General features: G+C 42.8%; 1 protein-coding gene across 1 annotated transcript in view; it reads left to right on the top strand.

The window, feature by feature from the left end:
- The window catches only part of LOC126183232 (uncharacterized), a 129816-nt gene that overhangs the window by 79617 nt on the left and 27234 nt on the right, over positions 1 to 22965 (top strand). The window contains exons 8-9 of the mRNA XM_049925018.1: positions 4225 to 4464; positions 17328 to 17434. Coding sequence (XP_049780975.1) covers positions 4225 to 4464; positions 17328 to 17434 — 347 coding nt within the window. The remainder of the gene's footprint in view (positions 1 to 4224; positions 4465 to 17327; positions 17435 to 22965) is intronic.

Raw genomic sequence — 22965 nt, 5'->3', positions numbered from 1 at the left:
TTCCTGGCAGGAAGGATGTTAAGATCTGGATTAGTTCTTAAAAACAGTTTTATTTGTCCCAGAAGACAGACAGCATCTCCAAAGAAGCAGATCTTTTCTTATTTTTTATGCCTTTGCTCTTGTGGAGTGTACGAGGTCTGTTCAAAAGATTCCGGAATATTCACAGTTTTGCACCAATCGTGTGTGGGAGCAAAATGCAGTTGGCATCCCTGCACACACCTGTGTTTAATATGTAACTGCTGGAAGTTTCATTGTCATATGTCTTAGATATTGTTCAGTGCTGTATTGAGTAGAATGTTGTGTCACACAGTTTGCAAATCTTGAGGTGGCAGAGTTAGAGGAGCAATGTGTCTGCATTAAATTTTGTATGAAACTCAAGAAAACCTTTACAGAGGCACACCAAATGATGCAGGAAGCCTATGATGTTGAGTGATTAAGCCGTACTCAGTGTTATTAATGGTTGACACAGTTTAAAAATAGCTAGATGAATGATTACCTTCTTTCAGGATGCCGTTCGATGTCTGCCAATGATGCTTGTATCAGAAATGTCATTGAAACTGTGCATGCAAATCAAAGATTGCCAGTCAAAGAGGTTGCAGAAGAATAAAACATTTCAGTTGGATCATGCCATGAGATCCTGACACAGCATCTTGGAATGCTCCTATTACCAGCAAGTTCGTCCCATGGCTCATGAGTCAAGACCGGAAAGACCTTCGTCTCACAATCAGTGAAGAGCTTTTGAATTGTGCAAATGAGAACAAGGTGTTCCTTAAGAGAATCATAACTGGTAATGACACGTGGATCTACGGTTATGATGTTGAGACCAAGGTTCAGTCTTCACAATGGGCCGGGAAAGGTTCTCAAAGACAAAAAAAAGTTCATCAGCTCAAGTGAAGTGTCAAAGACATGCTGATAGTTTTATTTGACTTTGAAGGATTAGTTCATAATGAATTTGTACCACGGAGACAAACTGTTAATTGATGGTACTATTGGGACATGTTGGGTCACCTGCGAGAAAATGTGAGAAGATAATGGCCTGAAATGTGGTGAGAAAATTCGTGGCTCTTGCATCATAACACACTCTCACATTCATCCATATTGGTGTGTGACTATCACCAAAAAGACGAAATCACTGTGCTGGCACATCCTCCATACTCTCCAGGCCTGGCCCTTGCAGATGTGGGGAGGGAAGGGGGTGGGGTTAGTGGAAAAGGAGAGAAGTAAAAAGACTGGGTGCTATGGTGGAATGAGGGCTGTGTAGTGCTGGAATGGGAATGGGGAAGGGGCTGGATGGGTGAAGACAATGACTAACAAAGGTTGACACCAGGAGCATTATGGGAATGTAGGATTTATTGCAGGGAAAGTTCCCACCGGTGCAATTCAGAAAAGTTGGTGTTGGTGGGAAAGGTCCATATGGCACAGGCTGTGAAGCAGTCATTAAAATAAAGGATGTCATGTTTGGCAGCATTCTCAGCAACATGGTGGTCCACTTGTTTCTTGGCCACAGTTTGTCGGTGGCCATTCATGTAGACAGACAGCTTGTTGGTTGTCATGCCCACACAGTGGTTGCAGCTTACCTTGTAGATCACATGACTGGTTTCACATGTAGCCCTGCCTTTGATGGGATAGGTAATGTTTGTGAGTGGACTAAAGTAGGTGATGGTGGGAGGATGTATGGGACAGGTCTTGTATCTAGGTATATTACAGGGGTATGAGCCATGAGGGGTTGGGAGCAGGTGTTGTGTAGGGATGGAGAAGGATATTGTGCAGGTTCAGTGGATGGCGAGCTACCACTATGGGAGGGATGGAAATGATAGTGGGCAGGACATTTCTAATTTCAGGGCAAGGCAAGAGGCATTCTAAAACCTGGAGGAGAGTGTAATTCAGTTGCTCCAGTCCTGGTCAGTACTGAGTTACGAGGGGAATGCTCCTCTGTGGCTGGAGGTTGAGACTTTGGGAGGTGGTGGGAGACTGGAAAGATAAGGCAAGGGAGATTTGTTTTTGTGCAAGGTTGGGAGGATAATTCTGGTCTGTGAAGGCTTCAGTGAGACTCTAGGTACATTTCGAGAGACCGCTCGTCACTGCAGATGCGATGGCCATGAGTGGCTAGGCTGTATGGAAGGGACTTCTTGATATGGAACGGGTGGCAGCTGTCGAATTGGAGATATTGCTGATACTTAGTAGGTCTGATATGGATGGAGGTACTGATGTAGCCATCTTTGAGGTGCAGGTCAACTCAACAAGCCACTTTCCTAGACCTCCACCTCAAAGATGGCTACATCAGTACCTCCATTCATATCAAACCTACTATGCACCAGCAACACCATCACTTTGACAGCTGCCACCCATTCCATATCAATAAGTCCCGTTCACACAGCCCAGCCACCCATGGTCATCGCATCTGCAGTGATGAGTGGTCTCTCCTGAAATATACTGAGGGTCTCACTGAAGTCTTCGCAAACCATAATTATCCTCCCAACCTGGCTCAAAAACAAATCTCCTGTGCTTTATCTTTCCAGTCTTCCACCACCTCCCAAAGTCCCACTGTTCGGCCACAGAGGAGCATTCCCCACGTAACTCAGTACCAACCAGGACTGGAGCAACTTAATTTCAGTCTCCTCCAGGGTTTAGACTACCTCTTGTCCTGCCCTGAAATGAGAAATGTCCTGCCCACTATCCTTCCCACCTCTCCCACAGCGGTAGTCTGCCATCCACCGAACCTACGCAATATACTTGTCCATCCCTACACAACCCCTGCTCCTAACCCCTTACCTCATGGCTCATGCCCCTATAATAGACCTAGATGCAAGACCTGTCCCGTAAATCCTCACACCAGCACCTACTCCAATCCGGTCACAAACATCACCTGTCCCATCAATGGCAGGGCTACCTGAGAAACGAGTCATGTGATCTACAAGGTAAGCTGCAACCACTGTGCTGCATTCTATGTGGGTGTGACAACCAACAAGCTGTCTGTCCCCATGAGTGACCACCATCAAACTGGTTAAGAAACAAGTGGACCACCCTGTTGTTGAGCATGCTGCCAAACATGACATCCTTTATTTTAATGACTGCTTCACAGCCTGTGCCATATAGATCCTTCCCACGAACACCAACTTTTCTGAAATGCGCAGGTGGGAACTTTCCCTGCAATCAATCCTACATTCCCATAACCCTCCTAGTGTCAACCTTTGTTAGTCATTGTCCTCACCCATCCAGCCCCTCCCCTGTTCCCATTCCAGCACTAAACAGCCCTCATTCCACCATAGCACCCAGTCTTTTTACTTCTTTTCCACTAACCCCATCCCCCCACTCTCCCCATGTCTCACCTATCCTCCGTCTAACCTGCAGCACTTCGCTGTCCACCACCCCTATCCTACTCTTCCTCCCCCTCCGCTCTGCAGCCTCCTCCTTAACACCAACCAGTCGCCACTCCCATCATGCACTGGTGCTGCTACTCACAGTGTGGCCTCAGTTGCCTGAGACTGCAGTCATGTGCGGGTGAGCCGTGTGTGTGTGTGTGTGTGTGTGTGTGTGTGTGTGTGTGTCTCTATTTTCAACAGAGGCCATACTGGTTGAATGCTTTATTTGTGATAGCCTTTTTGTTGTGCCTATCTGTGACTCAGCATCTCTGCTATATGATGAGTAGCAACTTTCCTTTTCATGAAATTGTGCAGGAGAGTATTTCAAAGGAGGCCATGCACAATGAGTAAAAGGTAAGCGTAGAAAAATTTTGTGGACAGAGTTCCGCAATTTTTTGAACTGACCTAAATGTTTTGATTACATGCTTACTAGCACCACCTTGTGTACAATGGAATATAAGCCCTTCAAAGTCATAAGTGAATTCTTTGCATCATTTATAAACTCCAAGTCATATTAAGGTTTGTGAATTAGTTGTAGTATTTGAGTGAACAACTTCAGTAAATTCTGTGCCTTCACATTTCCACACACGTGTGAGCAATTACCAAGTGTGTTTGGGGGGTTAGATTTCAATTTTATAGTGGTAAGTTGCGAATGAAACACATTAAAAAAAGCAGGATATTGATGTAAAGTCAAATCCAGAATGTAGTACCTATAGAAGATAATTGCTTTCAGCAGTAAGAATGTTGTTGTAGTAACATATAACAACAAAATTTCAGGGATTTTTTTAATGATTTCATACAGTTTTAAATTTACCATAGCTTCTGATTTGTGTGACATGCTATTCATAATATTTTGTTGCAGCAAAGAGGCCAGTACCTGTTCAGTGTCCTGTGGCAGGAAAATTTAATTTCACACAGCGTGGGGATGTTCCATTCGAAACCCGTATTCTTGGAGGTGTTACACTGTCACCAAGACCAAATATCTATTGCAAACAGAATATATCAGACTTCTCTGTGTGTGACATTGAACAGAAAGAAATTTCAATTGATGAAACTTACTGCCTTAGTGTGGATCATTTGGGAAGACCTGTTGATATATACAGTAAGTATTAATTTTTCTGAATTGGAAGTTCTTTTACCATCATCCTTTCTTTCTACCTCAAGTAGTTGCCATACCCTAGGTTGCCTTTGGCTGCTCAGTGGTCAAGAGGCAGACTAAAAATCTAAGGATGTCAGGTTCAATCCCTGATCAGTTGTAAGATTTTTATCTGTTACTTATCACTTCTTTCACCTGTGGCAATGTTAGTAGATGTGAAAAATGCTGATTTGTACTGTGGTTCGGAATCCACATTTAACTCTAGTTCCCCCTTAACTGGCTAGGAAAGTCAGTTCAAAGCTGAGAAAGAGGCAACAGCATACCACCACCAACAGAATTTGAATCTGTACTCTCAAGTCTTGTTCTTTGTATGAACACACAATTAATTGTAGCTGGAGATATGAACATATACACTCCTGGAAATGGAAAAAAGAACATATTGACACCGGTGTGTCAGACCCACCATACTTGCTCCGGACACTGCGAGAGGGCTGTACAAGCAATGATCACACGCACGGCACAGCGGACACACCAGGAACCGCGGTGTTGGCCGTCGAATGGCGCTAGCTGCGCAGCATTTGTGCACCGCCGCCGTCTGTGTCGGCCAGTTTGCCGTGGCGTACGGAGCTCCATCGCAGTCTTTAACACTGGTAGCATGCCGCGACAGCGTGGACGTGAACCGTATGTGCAGTTGACAGACTTTGAGCGAGGGCGTATAGTGGGCATGCGGGAGGCCGGGTGGACGTACCGCCGAATTGCTCAACACGTGGGGCGTGAGGTCTCCACAGTACATCGATGTTGTCGCCAGTGGTCGGCGGAAGGTGCACGTGCCCGTCGACCTGGGACCGGACCGCAGCGACGCACGCCAAGACCATAGGATCCTACGCAGTGCCGTAGGGGACCGCACCGCCACTTCCCAGCAAATTAGGGACACTGTTGCTCCTGGGGTATCGGCGAGGACCATTCGCAACCGTCTCCATGAAGCTGGGCTACGGTCCCGCACACCGTTAGGCCGTCTTCCGCTCACGCCCCAACATCGTGCAGCTCGCCTCCAGTGGTGTCGCGACAGGCGTGAATGGAGGGACGAATGGAGACGTGTCGTCTTCAGCGATGAGAGTCGCTTCTGCCTTGGTGCCAATGATGGTCGTATGTGTGTTTGGCGCTGTGCAGGTGAGCGCCACAATCAGGACTGCATACGGCCGAGGCACACAGGGCCAACACCCGGCATCATGGTGTGGGGAGCGATCTCTTACACTGGCCGTACACCACTGGTGATCGTCGAGGGGACACTGAATAGTGCACGGTACATCCAAACCGTCATCGAACCCATCGTTCTACCATTCCTAGACCGGCAAGGGAACTTGCTGTTCCAACAGGACAATGCACGTCCGCACGTATCCTGTGCCACCCAACGTGCTCTAGAAGGTGCAAGTCAACTACCCTGGCCAGCAAAATCTCCGGATCTGTCCCCCATTGAGCATGTTTGGGACTGGATGAAGTGTCGTCTCACGCGGTCTGCACGTCCAGCACGAACGCTGGTCCAACTGAGGCGCCAGGTGGAAATGGCATGGCAAGCCGTTCCACAGGACTACATCCAGCATCTCTACGATCGTCTCCATGGGAGAATAGCAGCCTGCATTGCTGCGAAAGGTGGATATACACTGTACTAGTGCCGACATTGTGCATGCTCTGTTGCCTGTGTCTATGTGCCTGTGGTTCTGTCAGTGTGATCATGTGATGTATCTGACCCCAGGAATGTGTCAATAAAGTTTCCCCTTCCTGGGACAATGAATTCACGGTGTTCTTATTTCAATTTCCAGGAGTATATTTTCTGAACAACAGCATTTTCATATCAAAACTCATGCACATACTTTCCTGCTCAAACCTTACAGTGACTGCACTTGGGCTTTCTCAGCATACAGCACACACTCATACGTTTATCGATACTTTCGTAACCTAAACTCCCAGTAGAGTAATTCACATGGATCAGATCTGTACACCTTGTTTGTCTGCTCATGATGTAATGTTCATGACCTACTTGTTGCAGTGCCCAAAAAAACAAACCACAAATGGTAACTTTCAGAGATTTTAAGATTAAATATGTCTGTGCGTGCAGAGGAAGTATATATATTTGTTGGCAGACAAAGGCAGGAAGTGACTCTGATGTAAATAATTAAGTATCTAATTTCACTGATACACTCAATAATTTGCACAATAAATGTACTCCTATTAAAAGAGAAACTGGTTAAGAGTAAGGAGAAAACATCCACCATGGTGTACATACCACCTCAAGACACCTTATGAGTAGGGTGGCGATTCTTTTGGAAAACCTTGAATTCGCAGGGAATTACATTGTACTGGAAAAATTAGGGAAATCTCGAGGATTTTCAGGAATTTGATAAAATCTCAGGGCATTCTGAATTTTTAACCTAGCATTGAAAATGAATTTTCGTGAGTTTTTATAAATCACAAATTTTAAAATACTTAATATCCAAAGTGTGCTAATTAAGTATTATTCCACATAAATTATCAGTGTTTAAAAACTGTGATTAAGCTAATGGGCTTATGGCACATAGCTGAGAGGAAAGAAAAGTCATTATTGCAGCATGTTGCCCTCATCTCCCATGCTCACTATTAATTCATCAGGGGCTCCTTGACATTGTCTTCCTCCTCACAACTGGAATTCTCGGGGAATTTTTTTTTCCAAGTTTGGTGAGTAGCCACCCAGTTGTGTGCTGGAAACTGCAAGATGGCACTGGGCTATGTCTACACATAAACATTGCTTTTATCTGAATCAATTGACCCTGTTTGAAATGTGGATCACATCTCCTCCCCTCCCACAGTTCAAATGTATTTAATAAACTGTGTACAGTGGAAATGGAAAGAGAAGGGGCATCCTGACAAGTGAGTCTTTGTTGTGGTTGTTGTAGAAGTTAATAGTGATCAAGTCGTTCATCTCTAAATACTGAATTGAAAGAGTAGTAATTTAGACAATTTTTTATTACAAAATATTCCTCACGAGGAACAGCACAGGTAAAAAAAAAAAAACAGTATAGCTAACTCTCTCACACACTGAAGATCAGTAACAATTTTAATATGAAAATAAAGTAGTTAAACAGTTACCACAAACTGGACAGCAAAGTTCATGGGGAAAGGAAGAAAATAGCCCGGTAACTAACTCTTATCAGACATTGTGATAAGTGTCATTCTGGTGGGGTAAGGAAAATATATGCAATAAGCCAAACAGCTGAGTCATGGTTAAACCATCAACTACCAGAACATGATTTAAAGTGAAATCCTCCATGTTTTAACTGAAAATGTGCCTTATCCATTCTCAACACTAACATCTCGCCTCGCTTTGCTGCCAGAACTTACCAACTTTAAGAGATGAAAAGATGAGCTGCGACTTCAGCAGTGGCAGAAGGCACCTGCACGGCAAGTGCTGCCTGCATCCTGCACAGAGGGTGAATGGCTTGCCTCGATCCCTGTGTAGCCGAAGAGAACTGCTATTGAGTGGTCCCAAGTCCTGACAGAGAATACTTTAATGACTACACTCTGTGGAAAGACCGCCAAAAATCACTGGTTGTCTAGTCAGACCGAATATTAGAAACATTGCCAATGAGAGGCCATGTAGCAAACATTTTCCTCTCTCTTCCAAAAGGTTTGTTATTATTTGAGCCAATCTCTTAACTTTTCAGGTTAAACAAATTTACAGTAATTTGGTGCTAGACTTACACCTGGGAAAATTTGTGAAGGCCTGGTCAGTGTAAGAGAATGCTAGCTTCTGTCCCTACCAAAGTTGATGCCTGTTCTCCCACTTTTGACTAATTTTTAGGGTGTCGTTCTATCAATGAGTGCTTCAATTTCTCATTTTTGATAGCCCATGTGACTTAATGAGCAACGTTTGACCAATTTCTTAGCATCAAATTTTCCTTCATATCACCTCACTCCTTTTTGTATTCGCCAGCCTCTTTGATTCGCTGGAATGGAAATTACCTCCTTATGTCGGCAATGCTGATTGGGCAGAAATTCTACCAGTTCCCAAACTCTCTTCTCTGCCATTTGATTTTTGAGAATGGTTATCAATACAAGTACAGTAGGGCTATGAGGGTTATTCATTACATCCTGGGAGTTATGTAGGAAGATGTTCCACAAAGCATGTTTGCCACAGCACAGGCAGTAAAGGCTACACAGTTTGCACAAAATTCTTACTATCAGATTTAAAAATCAAAATAAATAACTGGTCTTATTCTACAATTCTGCAGCATTGTCTTCCATTCTCAAGAGCAAAATTGTGGACCATTATCTGAGATCAATTTCTCAACTCTCCCCGACTGTTTCAGAAATCCCTGCATAATAACAAGACCAAATCATCTATGCTTTGCCAACACCGTGTTCACTGTAGCCTTACACAATGGAATCAAGTTTACAAATTTTGAGGTCAGCTCCAACCTGGCTAGAACGTAATGGAAAATGCTCCTCAACCTTGGTAACGGGTGTAGGAGATCGGTGGCCCCCAGTTGACAGTCACTCTGGCACAGTCGAAACCAGGGGCATCTGATGCTAAGTCGCAGGTGGCTTTTCCTTCTGACGAGGTCTGCAGACCAACAGTACTTTCTAGATCCTGCATTCCATATTATTAAAATGACTGTGGAATGCAACTTCAAGGATCATTTGCGAGGTTCAAAATAGGCATGGCTGAAATGAGTATACCAAATTAACTTGTTAAAGTGGTGGTCGGGTATGCATAATAACCTGACTGTAGAGGTTGTTGGATATGCATAATAACCAGACCAAATCATCTGTGCTTTTCTGATAAAACAGAACTGCCTTCTGCAAGAGATGAAATTATGTAATCTCATCATTGTTGGTATCAGGATCAGCAACTCATTATATTTGTAATTAACTAATTGAGGTTTCTGCCACTGTATTTCATGCTTTGTTAATAACATTGCATCTTCTAATATAGGTAATGATTTTAGAATGAATGGAAAGTTCAAAACTAGTCACTAATAAAAATTTTATTTGCAACTGACAGAAACCATAGTTAATAAATTACACATCTGAAATTGTGGAATTGCTGGCTGTACACTGTTGTGCACTTTTCTTTTTAATTAATGAAGGTCCAGACCGTAGTCTTGCTTGCTTCCTATGTCATTCATTACCAGTGAAATGAAGTTGTCGAACACTGCTTTCTTCATGTAGTAGAGGCTGTTACGGTTTTCCTCTAGTTCTTCGTCTATTGTTTCAGACTATGTACAATAGGACAGCAAGATATTTAACCTGCTATGACATTAACTGAGCCCAGTAAGAGTGTGATTGTGGAGGTGAATTCTTTCAGGTACAATACCCATCAGAGTAACCGTCTGTTAGTCAACTTGGTAGTTAACAAAAGCTGTAGTTCTGTATGCTAGATCAAGATGCAGGTTCTTCTTCCATACAAAAAGAAGCAAAACTTTTTAAAGCCCCACACTGTGGCAATTGTTTCAGGCTTGATAACTGAGTAATTCTTCTCAAATTTAGACAAGACATGGCTCCCAAATGCAGTTCTGTTGTCACCACCTGTCCTTCCTCTTCAAACTCTTGATACAGGCCTATGGCTTACCTAGACTTTGCACTGTCATTAATCATACAGAAATCCCATGATCATTAAAGGTGAGCAAGGATAGAAGCTACCATGAGTGTCCTCTTCAAAGCCTTTAATTCATGTTCTGCTGCTTCGTCCCGCAACCAGAGAGATGTTTCCCAAGTCACCTCATGTAATCTTGGAGTTTACAGCGTTTGAATACTAATGAATCTCTTGTACACATTTATGAGCCCAATATAGCCACATAATTACTTCCTAGTCTCTGTTGTCAAGTACTGTCCTATCACCTCTATTTTCAACAGGTCAGGTGCGATTCCAAATTTCAAAATTATCTGATCCAGAAATTTAACTTGAGCTGCTCTGAAATAAGTCTTCTCAATTTTTACAGTGACTGCATATGGTGCTGAGCAAAGACCTTAACAAGAGTTGCTCCATGAGTTCTCAGCAATTAAGATGCCATTCACGCAATGCATCACTTGGTACCAGAAAATCCATGTACTGATGAAAGGAGGGCTCCAAATTTGATCTGCCAGTAACTTGAGTGTAGGTCAAGAGATGAAAAAATTTGTGCTCTGTGAACCTTCTGGAGCAACTACTCCAAGTTTTCTGGCCTATCAGGCTCTGGTATTATAATTAGATGTGAGTCAATACCAAACCAATCGTGTCATCTCACTTCTCCACCACTTGCATAGAGTTATTGTACTAAGAAACTACTGGTTCAATGACACCTGGATCTAGCATTACTGAGATTTTTGTCCTGCCCTTTCTGCTTTCTACTTGTATGTCAGTGACATGGTATAGAGGTGCATGAAAAATGTAGTGTGCTCCGTCACAGCAAAGTTATACTGAAAGACCTTAACTGCTCCCAGTTTCGACTGTGTGTGTGTGTGTGTGGGGGGGGGGGGGGGAATTACATCCACCTCATGAATTTTCCACCATATTTGTTCTGCATTGTGGTCCAACCATGTGACAGGTATTCATCTTTTTTTATCATAACGTTGACATGATCCCACTGTCATTTCTTCTAATTCGATACACAGTTTTAAGCAGTTCTCCAGAAGTTGTTCCTTAGGCATTAGTTCCTCAAGCCAAATTTGTATCAGGGACCTTTCCATAATGCACATTCTACACACCCTAATTCCATAACTGCCTGATTCTCTTGTAAGGACTCCCTACCCTGATCAGTGATAGAGACGCTTGGTACATTTGGAGGGGAACTGCTTGTCCCACAGGTGCAACAATCCAACAATCACAGGTAGCTAGGCTGTGTAGAAGGGACTTTATGGTATGGAATGAGTGGCAGCTGTCAAAGTGAAGGTATTGCTGGTGGTTGGTAGGTTTGATATGGACAGAGGTACTGATGTGGCTATCCTTGAGGTGGAGCTCAACATTGAGGAAGATGGCATGTTAACAGGAACCATTTCCTTCACCATCTCTCCACAGTTCCTGTTCCTTTACCACACGACACCGTGCTGATCACTTGACACCACCTCCCTCCACATTAATCACCAGTACTCGTGGCATTGCCACTGTTGGACGCGATGGTTCAAACCTGTGTGTGGCCAACTTGATTTAGGTTTCCGTGGTTTTCGCAAATCGCTTCAGGCAAATGCCGGGATGGTTCCTTTGAAAGGGCATGGCCGATTTCCTTCCCCATCAGACGAGACCAATGACCTCACTGTTCGGTCCCCTCCTCCAAATCAACCAACCAACACTACCTTTCCCAGTGCCTGACTGTCTCCAAACCTGCAACCTTCTTCCTGGGCACTGTGACCAACTACATCCTCACCCACAATTCTATGTCCATTGAAGATGTCACCTACAAATAAGTCCATGTATAGCAGTGGGCACCCACGTGGCACCATCCTGTGCCAACCTTTTCATGGGTTATCTAGAGGAATCCTCCTCAGCTGCCCAGAATCCCAAACCTCTCACCTGGTTCAGATTCATTGATGAAATCTTCATGATCTGAACCCAGGGGCAGGACACCCTAGCCACATGCGGTGGGGGCACCAACAACGATGAGCAGGGTGCTGTGTGGTGAAGTGACAGGAACTGTGGAAACTCGGGGAGGGGGGGGGGGGGGGGGATTGGTTGGTGTAACAAGCTACCTTCCTCGATGTTGACCTCTCCCTCAAGGATGGCTGCATCAGTACCTCCGTCCATGTCAAACCTATCAGCCACCAGCAATATCTCCACTTCGACAACTGCTACCAATTCCATACCAAGAAGTATCTTCCATACGGTCTAGCCCCCATGGCAGTCACATCTGTAGGGACAAGCAGTTCATCTCAAAACATACCAATGGTCTGACGGAGGCCACAGACTGAAATTACCCTCTCAACCTTGTACAGAACCAGATCTCCTGTGCTTTGTCTCTTCAGTTACTAGCATCTCCTATGCCTCCCACCCCACCCCCCTCCCTCCATCCAGAAACAAATGAGGGCTCCTCTTGTGGGGGCTCATCATGTGACTGAGTATCAGCCAGGACTGGAGCAACTGAATCACATTCTTTGCAAAGGGTTTGACAACCTCTCGTCATGCCCTTAAATGAGGAATATCATACCCTCTATGTTCCCACCCCTCTAACAGTAGTATTCTCCCACCCACCAAACCTATACAATATCCTTGTCCATCCTCGCTCCATCCCTGCTCCCAATTCCTCACTTCATGTCTCATATCCTTGAATAGACCTAGATGCAAGACCTGTCCCGTACGTTCTCCCACCACTATATACTTCACTCCGGTCACAGGCATCTCCTATCCCATCAGAAGTAGAGCTACCTAAGAAAGCAACCACATGATCAACAAACTAAGCTGCAACCAGTGTGCTGCTTTCTAAGTGAGCATGACAACAAGCAAGCTGTCTGTCTGCATAAATGGCAACTGCCAAACTGCGGCCAAGAGGCAGCAGGACCAACCACTTGCTGAACATGTTGCCCAATGATGTGCTTCACTTCAGTGACTACTTGACAGCCTGTGCCATCTGGATCCTCTCTGTTGACGCCAGTTGGGAACTCTTCCTACAGTATATCCTGCATTCCTGTAACCCTGGCTTCAGCCTTCGCTAGATCCTGTTCTCCACCCATCTATCCCTTTCCCTGCTCCCACATCAGCACCACGCAGCCTTCTTTTCTGCCAGTGCATCCACTAGCCCTTCTCCCTTCTCTGCTTCTCGCCCTCACAGATCCCTTCGGTGTCGTCCCCCCCCCCCCCCCCCCCCCACACACACACACACACATACACAAAAGGTCCCGACTGCACCCTCTAGCCCTACCCTGTTCTACCATGTCACTGCATGCTCCCACATGCAGTACACATTTTCTCTGACCCCTACCGTGCCATGCTTCTGCATCCCCACCCCACAGCTGCTTGTATGTCCCACAATCAACACCAGACTGCTGCTCCCATCAGGCACATCTGCAGTCCATAGTTTGGCTACAGCAGCCAGGGACAGTGGTTGCGCACCCCCGCGCACACATCCGCAAGCACATCGGCGTATTCTACTTCAGAAGGAAGCCTTTTGGTCGAAAGCTTAAATGTATAGTAGTCTTTTCATTGTGCCTGTCTGTGACTCGGCATTTCCTCTATAGCATGAGTAGCAATCTAACCTTTTCATAATACTGTCTTTATTCCACCCTAGACTTTCCATTATTCAGTTTCCATTTGGCTTTTTCACCCCCCTCCAAAAGTGCTTTCTTTTGATTGAGCATTTTTTTTATTGCAACAGTATGCAAACAATGCAAAGAAAGTATGCATTGAAATACAAGAACACCTCTAACTTTACAATTCCATGGTACACATAGGAGGATTATACTACCAGTACGAGACAGGCAGCTAAAGTTCAGCTGTCGTACCATGTCCGACAAAATTAAATAAAATATCAACAGTTTGAAAGGATTTGTTGCTAGCTTCCTTGCTGTATAAGGTCATTGAGCACATTGTTTTCTACTTTAGTGTGTCTGTCAGTTCACATTATGAAAGGTTACCATGTAATGTGTGCAAGACTGTGAATACTTGAAGATATTTATATTGTTATTTGATTACGTAATGTAGATACCAACATTATTGTCAAGTTTTTATCATGTTGTAACACCTGTCTCCACTTTAAACTTTCAGAAAGTGCCATAGGTTGCCAGAAAAACTCTTCATGTCGTCTACTTGGTTCTGGGTTTTGTGTGAATGCATACCTACTGTTAAGTGTTGGAATATGCTCTTTAAGCCTAATATCAAGTGGTAAACCTGTTCGAACAGTGTAGGTGTCACAATCCAAACATTCAGCTTTGTATACACCAGCATTGTTTGTTTTTTGTTGCAGCTATGGTTCTTTAGTTCTTTGTCACAGGAATGACATATTTACCTCCTAAATGTATTTCCAGTGATGGATGCTAGACTGATACAGTTGAGTTTTAAGATGTTGACAGTCTGGATGAAATATTTCACAACAACAGACTCTCTGGGAAGATTTTTCCCTCTTGTTTTTGTATACTATCTCAGAAAGTTGTGCATTTTCTTGATGTTTTGTCTGCGGCTGCAGCATTGTGACATCCTTCGTGTAGATCATCTTGAAGAGAATTGTGTCCACATTTGAATTAGGCACCCATTCCATAAATATTTAAATAAAGGCACAAACTACTTATAAAAATTCATCAACAGTTGATGAATTTGCCCTTCCCCATTTATAAACTGATAAGTAAATAATTTTATGATGAACCGGTATTATAGTTTGTTGTTAAGGCTGAAACAGCCACAGTGTGACTACTTCAAGAAGCTTTAAGAAGCTTATTTTGCAGACGATATCTATACTTGACTTACATTATTTAACAACGTTTACCAATGTAACAAAATCACAGTTTTAAATAATGGAAACTCCAGATTGGAATATCAACACTAAAAGGGAAAGGAAAATGATAGATTGATACTCTCCATAAAGATGACACATTGAGTTGCAGATGGGCACAATGAAAAGACTGTTACACGTTTAGCTTTTGTCCAAAGCCTTCTTCAGAACAGAAAATACACACACATTCACTCAAACAAACAAGCACACTTCACACACACAACTGCCATGTCTGGCTGCTTGGACCAGAACGCAACTGTCAAATGAAACAAAAACAGAAATCTGGAGAGGGCAGAAGGGATAGCAGGGTACGGGTGGGTGGAGAGAGGAGGACTGTCTGGCAGAGCGTGCAGGGACCAGAAGGTGGCATGACAAGACTGCCACCATGCACAACATTGGGAGGCTGTAGGACACTTAGTTTGGATTGGGGAGGGGAGTGAAAAAGGAGAGGAGCAGGGAAGGGCCGGCACACAGTGAGGGTGAAGGGACATAAATAGGGAGGAAGTGGCAGGACAGGGGCAAAAACTGTTGAGTGGAGGGTATGGGGACAGTAGGATACTGGAGGCTGATGCCATGATATCTTAAATCACAGAACATTTGACTATCATTTAAAACTTAACACATTGAGGACCAACCACTTAGGAAGAATTTTGAGCCCAGAAGACTAGACATTAATGTCATTATTTAAAATTTTACTGACACATTTGTGTGGTAAATCTTGAAGTGTAACACATGCAAACAGACCAATGTTCCATGTGAAAGCTTAGCTTTTTGTGTAGCTACACTATGTACATTTATTTAAACCATTAACTTTTCCTATCTGTGCATTGATGCTACTTACCATTGATGTTGCTATTAGCCAACATCATCATGTGTCCTGTGCTCTGAATATCTGCTGCCATTGGCTCACGAGATCACGTGACATGAGCTATGATTGGCTTACAAAAGCGCGTTTCAATCTCGATTTCAATGCTTCATAAACTAACATGCTGTGTTTGATGGAATTCGAATCTATACTTTCGTAACACGAATATGAAAATATGCAGTGTAAATGTTGCTGCATATCAAAGATGTTTCCAAAACTTTGCCAGGGTTTTTTTTCTGAAGAGCCGGGGAGTTCTAAACTAGTGTATAAAATTTTTACCTTTAAAAGGATTGGTATTTTTACAGCTCCGAGGGAAAGTATACTGTCAGTCATCATGGAAGAAGTGCATTTTTCACCATGGAAGAAGTGTATTTTCATATTGGAGGAAAAGTGCTTTTTTAACCTGGAAATCTGGGGAAAATCTGGGAATTCTTTTTTCTTGTCCATGTATACATCCTGTCATTGAACCTGAAGCAGGCTAGAGGTTGGGAAATTTGCAAGACTAGGAAGTTTTCGTGTTAATGACCCATTAACAGGTTGGCATTGGAGGGTACCATGCAGATGGCCATGGCTGTGCTGCGGATTGGTTTGTATACCTTCCCTTCAAAGGAGAAGTGTCTGTGAGTTTGGATAAAGTTCGTAAAGTGTATTAGGAGTCAGATAGTGGGTTCGGAGTTGGGGAAAGGTAGCGCTCAATAGTGGCAAGACCATTGGCGTGGGGGATGTTGGTGTATAGGGAAGTGGTGTCAACAGTGAGTAGGGATCCAGCTGTCCATCAGGATGAATGGACAGCACAAAACTGTGGCCAAGACCAAAGTAAATCACCCTGCAGCACAACATGCAGCTGAGCATAACATGCTTGATTTCAGTGGTTGCTTCTGGATCCTCCACTCCACTACTGCCTTTTCTGAACTGCACAAATATGAGTTAGCCTTACAACATGTTCTCCACTCCCACCATTATTCTGGCCTTAACCTACAGTAACATACTGCCTGTACACCCTCTACTCAACAGTTTCTGCCCCCTCTGTCCTACCACCTCCCTATTCCCACTTCCTCACCCTCATTGTGTGCCATCATCTGCCAACACACCTGCCCATTTTTACCCTTCCCTTATCCGGTCTTTTTGTCTGAAGACTTAATATTACTCTTTGAAGAAACTGTCATTTAAAGTTCTTTTTTTCCCTCTTCCATCCTATTGCAACTGTACTACACATTTTGTTTTCCAGAAATTTCTAGTGTAGCTGTGTTTGTGTTTATATTAGATTGTTCATTCAGAGCTGATTTGGACATCATCATTGTTCCCCATCTTTCTTTTCTGTTATCTGTTACAATATACGTCAGCAGTGAATAAACATCAGTGTGCCTCATAAGGTCTGATTTGTATTTCCATCTGGTTGGCAAAACTGTTGTTGAAATCAAATTGTATGTTGTAATTAAATGGAAAAGGATAAGCCAATATTGTAGAACTTGAATTGTTCTGAGAAATAATTGTCAGAACTGTAGCATCAGATTGTTTTGTAGACATAAATTTTATACTGTGTACATACCAATAATTAAAATTGTGTGTTTGTATAGGTGACCCTGATTACAAGATGAAATGTATTGGATTCTGGAAAGAGAATCTAAAATCATATCTTATAACATATGATGAACTGGATCCATACAGCAAGTATCGTTGTTGGGTATGTATTGCCTTAAAAATATCTGTAATTTTGACAGTTGTAAGTGATCACAGTATGTGTGGCAACACTGTGGCTAACATGGAACCATACAAAACAAATAATACTTGGAAAGATTGTCTAGGAAAGAAGTCTGTGACAAACTGCCAGAAGCAGACTGTTAATGGTGTTTTACGAGCACCAGTATAGAATGACATGATAAAACTTGAGTCCGATTGCTAAGAAAATCCATCTTTGAACTGTGGTCTGATTATATTGAATTAAGTGTATGATGTCTAAGGTTACCCAAAGATACTCAAGCTGGAAGATTACTTCCTCACTTCTGTTGTCAGTTTCATTTTTAATCAACATCAAGTAATGGAATGTGTAAAAATAACAACTTTTGAAATATTAAGGCATAAAGTGACCAGTAGGCTCATACACAAGAACTTGAACACAGCTTATGGGCTACTTCATAGTACATAAAATACATGTATGGACACAACTGCGTCCTTCCAGCCCTTCCTGGGCAAGAGCTAGTGTGTTACTGTTTGTATTCCCATCCACTGCTTAATATGTTTATTATATTGTGAGTGATAGTCTGTATGCATTCAAGTGCTTGTATTCTACAGGTTTCCAGCATAATCTGCACTATCTAATTCACAGTGTCAGGTTATCTAATTGTGTAGATGATTTTAATTTGGAGAAGGAAACAAACAAAGTAACAGTGAAGTTAAAGATCATAAAAGAATAAAATATTTTTAATAAATTTTACAGGTAATGTGCGACTAAGTTTGTTTATAAGAACCACGTAACATGTGTAAGCAGTTGCACCTCTTTTACTTCTTAACATAAGCAGGAGGAGAAGGAGGAATCAGTGTTTAACGTCCTGTCAGCAATGTGGTCATTAGACATGGAGCACAAGGTCAGATTAGGGAAGGATGGAGAAGGAAATCAGCTGTGCGCTTTCAAAGGAACCACTCCAGCATTTGCCATGAGCGATTTAGGGAAATCATGAAAACCTAAATCTGGATGGCTGGACGCAGGTTTGAACCATCATCCTCCCAGATGCAAGTCCAGTGTGCTAACCACTTCACTACCTCATTCAGTCTTAATGTAAGCATATGTCAGATTGCTTACTAACATCTGTAAAAATTGCAAAGCCTATGAAGCTCCATCTTATTTTCTGACATTATCTCACTTGTACGTAGGGTAGACTTGTTAACCTGGATATGGCAGCGTAAATGGTAGGAGGTGGCTGGATACCATACCTGTCGCTCCCTCACCCTGTCCTCTCTCCTCCCACCTGCCCCTCCCTCTAGAGGACAGAATTTGTGTTCCCCACCTGTTTATGTCTAGTATTACCCCATGTCAAAGTGCGAGAATTTTGGGACAGGCATACCAGCCTGCTATTCACCTTTTCGCTTGTGGGAAACCACCTAAAAACCGCATCCAGCTTAGCCAGTGCATGGACCTCTTCTTTAATTCACTGTGTGAATTCAGTCCTCGGCCGGCAGGCCTCCCAGAATCGCAGAAGTGGTGTGTTAATGCACACAGTTACCTGTGTGGGTTAATGCCAAAGAGTAATGGTGCACATGAAATCTAACTCAGAGCATTTGTAGAATGGTGAACCAGAAATAAGAGATTATGACTGCAGGCACCTGACATGGCTGTATGTGGCAGATCATCCTCTCTTGTGTAACCATAAATGTTGTGTTGCAGCTAAGTTTGGCAGTGAAGAGCCATCAAAAATATAAACATGAAAGTGGAAGTATTTATCATTGATATCAAAAGACCAATGTTAACCTGTGAGTCACAGTTAATGGGGAAGAATGTTGGGGGCCCCAAGAAATATTTGATATACTGTGGCAGCTGAATTTGTAAATGTCATGCTGCTATAAAGGTGATGGGTGTGTGGAACCAGTAGAAAGAGGTGTTCACATGCAACACTGATTGGTTACAGGACCACAGATCTTATCCACAATGTTAGCTCTGTACAGGAGAAATGCAAAGGATATGTACACTGAAATGCCAAAAATTGGGTCACCATACACAAAACAGCAGAAAATTCAGAGTATTTGGCAGTAAGAGAAGGAAAACTGGTTCAAGATATACAAAGCCAGACAGAGAAAGTATGTCATTGTTATGGGAACTGCAAGATATCTGATACCCACTCTGGAACTGCGTATGCCCCATGTGTAAGGATTGCTTACTTTATTGGCTATAAGAAGGCACTACAGAGTGAAAATTAAAATTCCATTATACCTACATGTTTCTTGTTAAAATCACTTATCTTCATCTTTTGCAAACTTAAATTATAACTTTGCACATTTTTGAATGCAGATTAATACCAAAAAATTACCTGCTGCTAGTGTATGGACTATTGTGATAAAGGAAAACACTCTACAGCATCTTTTTCCTCATGCCATAGTGGTTTGGGGAGTGGGTTGCTGATCTGAAAATGCAGAGTTTTATCATTTCAACAAACAAATTCACTAGAATTAAGATAACATTGACATTTTTAGGTGAATGTTTACCCAAAGTATGCAATCAAGTGTGAGAATAATGAAATAGCTGGCCATACTGCATATCAGCTGTACCATAATTCATATATTTTCCTTCTTCAGAAAGCTGTGAAAGATGGCCTGTCTTACATCAGACAAAGTATATGCAACTACTAAAAGAAATGTGAAGAGCAAGATTCACCCGGAACATACCCTCTTTGAAAATGAAACATTTACAGCCGTCCTTATGTTGTCATTTATTGCGTACAAAGTGCATTTTCTTAGAATAGTGAATGACCATAGTCCCCCAGACCTCCTGGCACAAGGATGGAGATACAAACAATATCCTCTTTGATTCCATGCCACAATGTTTAGAGGTCCAGATTGTAACATGTGAGGGCTTCACACCATGAAGAATATTCTGTGATGTGTAGTTTGTTGGTCTTAATTATTTGTGTATTGCCATATGCCTTATCTGTGGTATTAATTCATTTCAATAGTATGTATTCTTCTCTGTCTTAAAATTTCAACCAACGGTACTGTATATGAGACATTTACACTGCCTGAAAAGAGAAAAAAGAAAAAGGAAAAAGAACCATAAGGGCAGGAGGTAACGAAATGAAACTTGATAGGGTATGTGATGTTATTTAAGTGATTACAAAATTAAGTCTAATTTACAAAGAATTTGGCGGTATGAACTCATTTGTCAGTATGATGTTGCACCCCCTCTGGCCTGGATGCATGCAATGATTTTGTTGGTAATGGTATCATACGGCCATTATGTTCTGTCCTGAGGCAAGCTGCCACATTACTGTTGTAATTGGTCATTGATACCCTGAGTACTGGCTCTGGGATGGAGTTGGCTTCCAAGTTGGTCCCACACATTCTTTCGGGCACAGATCTGGGGATCTTTCTGGCTACAAGAGTACCTCAACAACCCACAGACAGTTTGTGGAGACATGTGCAATGTGTAGACGAGCATCATTCTGGCACCACGAGATTGTCGCATGAGAAGTAACACGTGAGGCCATAGGATGTACATGACGTACCAATGTGCCGTCATGAGTTCTCTCTGTCATTACTAGTCATGATGTGAAGTCATACCAGATGGCTCTCCACACCATATTGCTAGGAGTAAAGCACTGTGCCTCTTCAAAACATTGGAAGAATGGGACCTCTCCTCCAGTCTATTGCCGTACTCGTTGAATATGCTCATCCGGATAGTGCAGAACGGTGATTCATCACTGAACACTATGTAATGCAGTTCATCAGCACACTATGCTGCCTGGTCATGGCACCACTCTAACATTGTCCTTATGAATCTTAGGCAATCTGTATAACCTGGGAGGAATGGGTGCCTGTGTACAAAGTCTCTTTGCCACATCATCAAAGATCGTGCTGTTCTTTAGGAGCTTTAAAGTTTTTGTTGTATTTTGGCTGGACAGTCTTGTTTTGAATGCTATAGGCAGAGTCGTCCAATAGTTGATTCATCTTTCTTGTGTACCATGTGGTTATAATTAAAGTGCAGTTACTCACAGAGGTCCAGCGTGAGCTGTAATTATCATATGGCAGTAAAACTTGGTAGTTATTCTAATTAGTTAATGTGAAACAAATTTACACTGGAAAAAAATTAGTTACAATTTTGGACAGCAGGTGCAAATTTGGTGCCATGAATGCAAGAAAAACATATAGAAATGTTTCCATAATGTACTGGATTAGGAATGGAATGTGGGCAGGAAAGGTCAGACAAGTGAGAAAGGAATAATGTTAATTTTATTGCTAACAGTCTCGGATGAGAACAGTGGTATTTACGTAGTTGCATTCTTCCAAAACAGAAGTCACATGCTGTGCAAGGAGACCTCAATAACATGCAGACATCATGGTACACCCGACAGACCCTCTTGATATATTCTCTTCAAAGAAGAGTGGATCGAGAATAAAGGTGCTTGTGAATCCACAGTACACAAAATTCAGCAGTACTGTATATTCACTGCACCCTGTAGTGTAAACTGTACCTTGTCACACAATAAAATATAGCCCGGCCACATATCTTCAAGCTCAATCCATGCCAGAAACTAAAGAGCAAATTTAGAATGTTGCTGCAAATGGTTCAAATGGCTCTGAGCACTATGGGACTTAACATCTGAGGTCGTCAGTCCCCTAGAACTTTGAACTACTTAAACCTAACTAACCTAATGACATCACACACATCCATGCCTGAGGCAGGATTCGAACCTGCGACCGTAGCATTCGCGCGGTTCCGAACTGAAGCGCCTAGAACCGCTTGGCCGCCGCAGCTGGCAATGTTGCTGCAGATCATGAGGGTCAGTTGCTGCACCATCTTTATCTTGTATGGGTACTGGTGTAGTATAGCCAAAAAACTTGCTGTACTGTTGACCATGGGATGGACAATTCTCATGAAACTGCGCGAGTGCTATGTCTACGCGAGGGACAAGCTGCATGGCCAGTTACAGTAGCAGGTACTTTTCCAGGTGCCACACCAAGCTCATCCGTGTTTTTGAATTTCATTATCATCTTCTTTAAATCATTTGATGACATCTGACCTCTCTTCTTTCAATCAACGGTAATCTCTCTGTGCAGCACTGTAATTGCTGCCGTTCACATAAAAGTGTTTCACTAACAGCGCACGGTCTCTCTCCTCGATAGCCGTACTGTTCACTCACGTTATGGCTTGTCAAATGACAGTGTGGATGTCACACTGTCAAACAAACGGTGTATGGTGCTAGATTTGCACCTAGTGACCAAAATTGCAACTGATTTTTTGTCCATCATAAATTGGTTCTACATTAACATATCTACCAAGTTTCGCTCCCATACAATAATTACAGCCTCCACTGGACTTCCATGAGTAGCTGCACTTTAATTAAAACTACCCAGAGCATTGATATGGACAGAATGACAGTTGAGTTACATTTAACCACAGATAAGATCACTATATCAGAATCCTTACATAGAGATCAAAGCACTGACATCCTTCCAGCTGACATATCGTTTTTTGGTACTGGGCCTGTGTCAGAGCATGACACATCT

Source organism: Schistocerca cancellata, chromosome 4, assembly GCF_023864275.1.
Source record: "Schistocerca cancellata isolate TAMUIC-IGC-003103 chromosome 4, iqSchCanc2.1, whole genome shotgun sequence".
Taxonomy (NCBI): Eukaryota; Metazoa; Arthropoda; class Insecta; order Orthoptera; family Acrididae; genus Schistocerca; species Schistocerca cancellata.
This window is presented reverse-complemented; position numbering and strand designations above follow the sequence as displayed.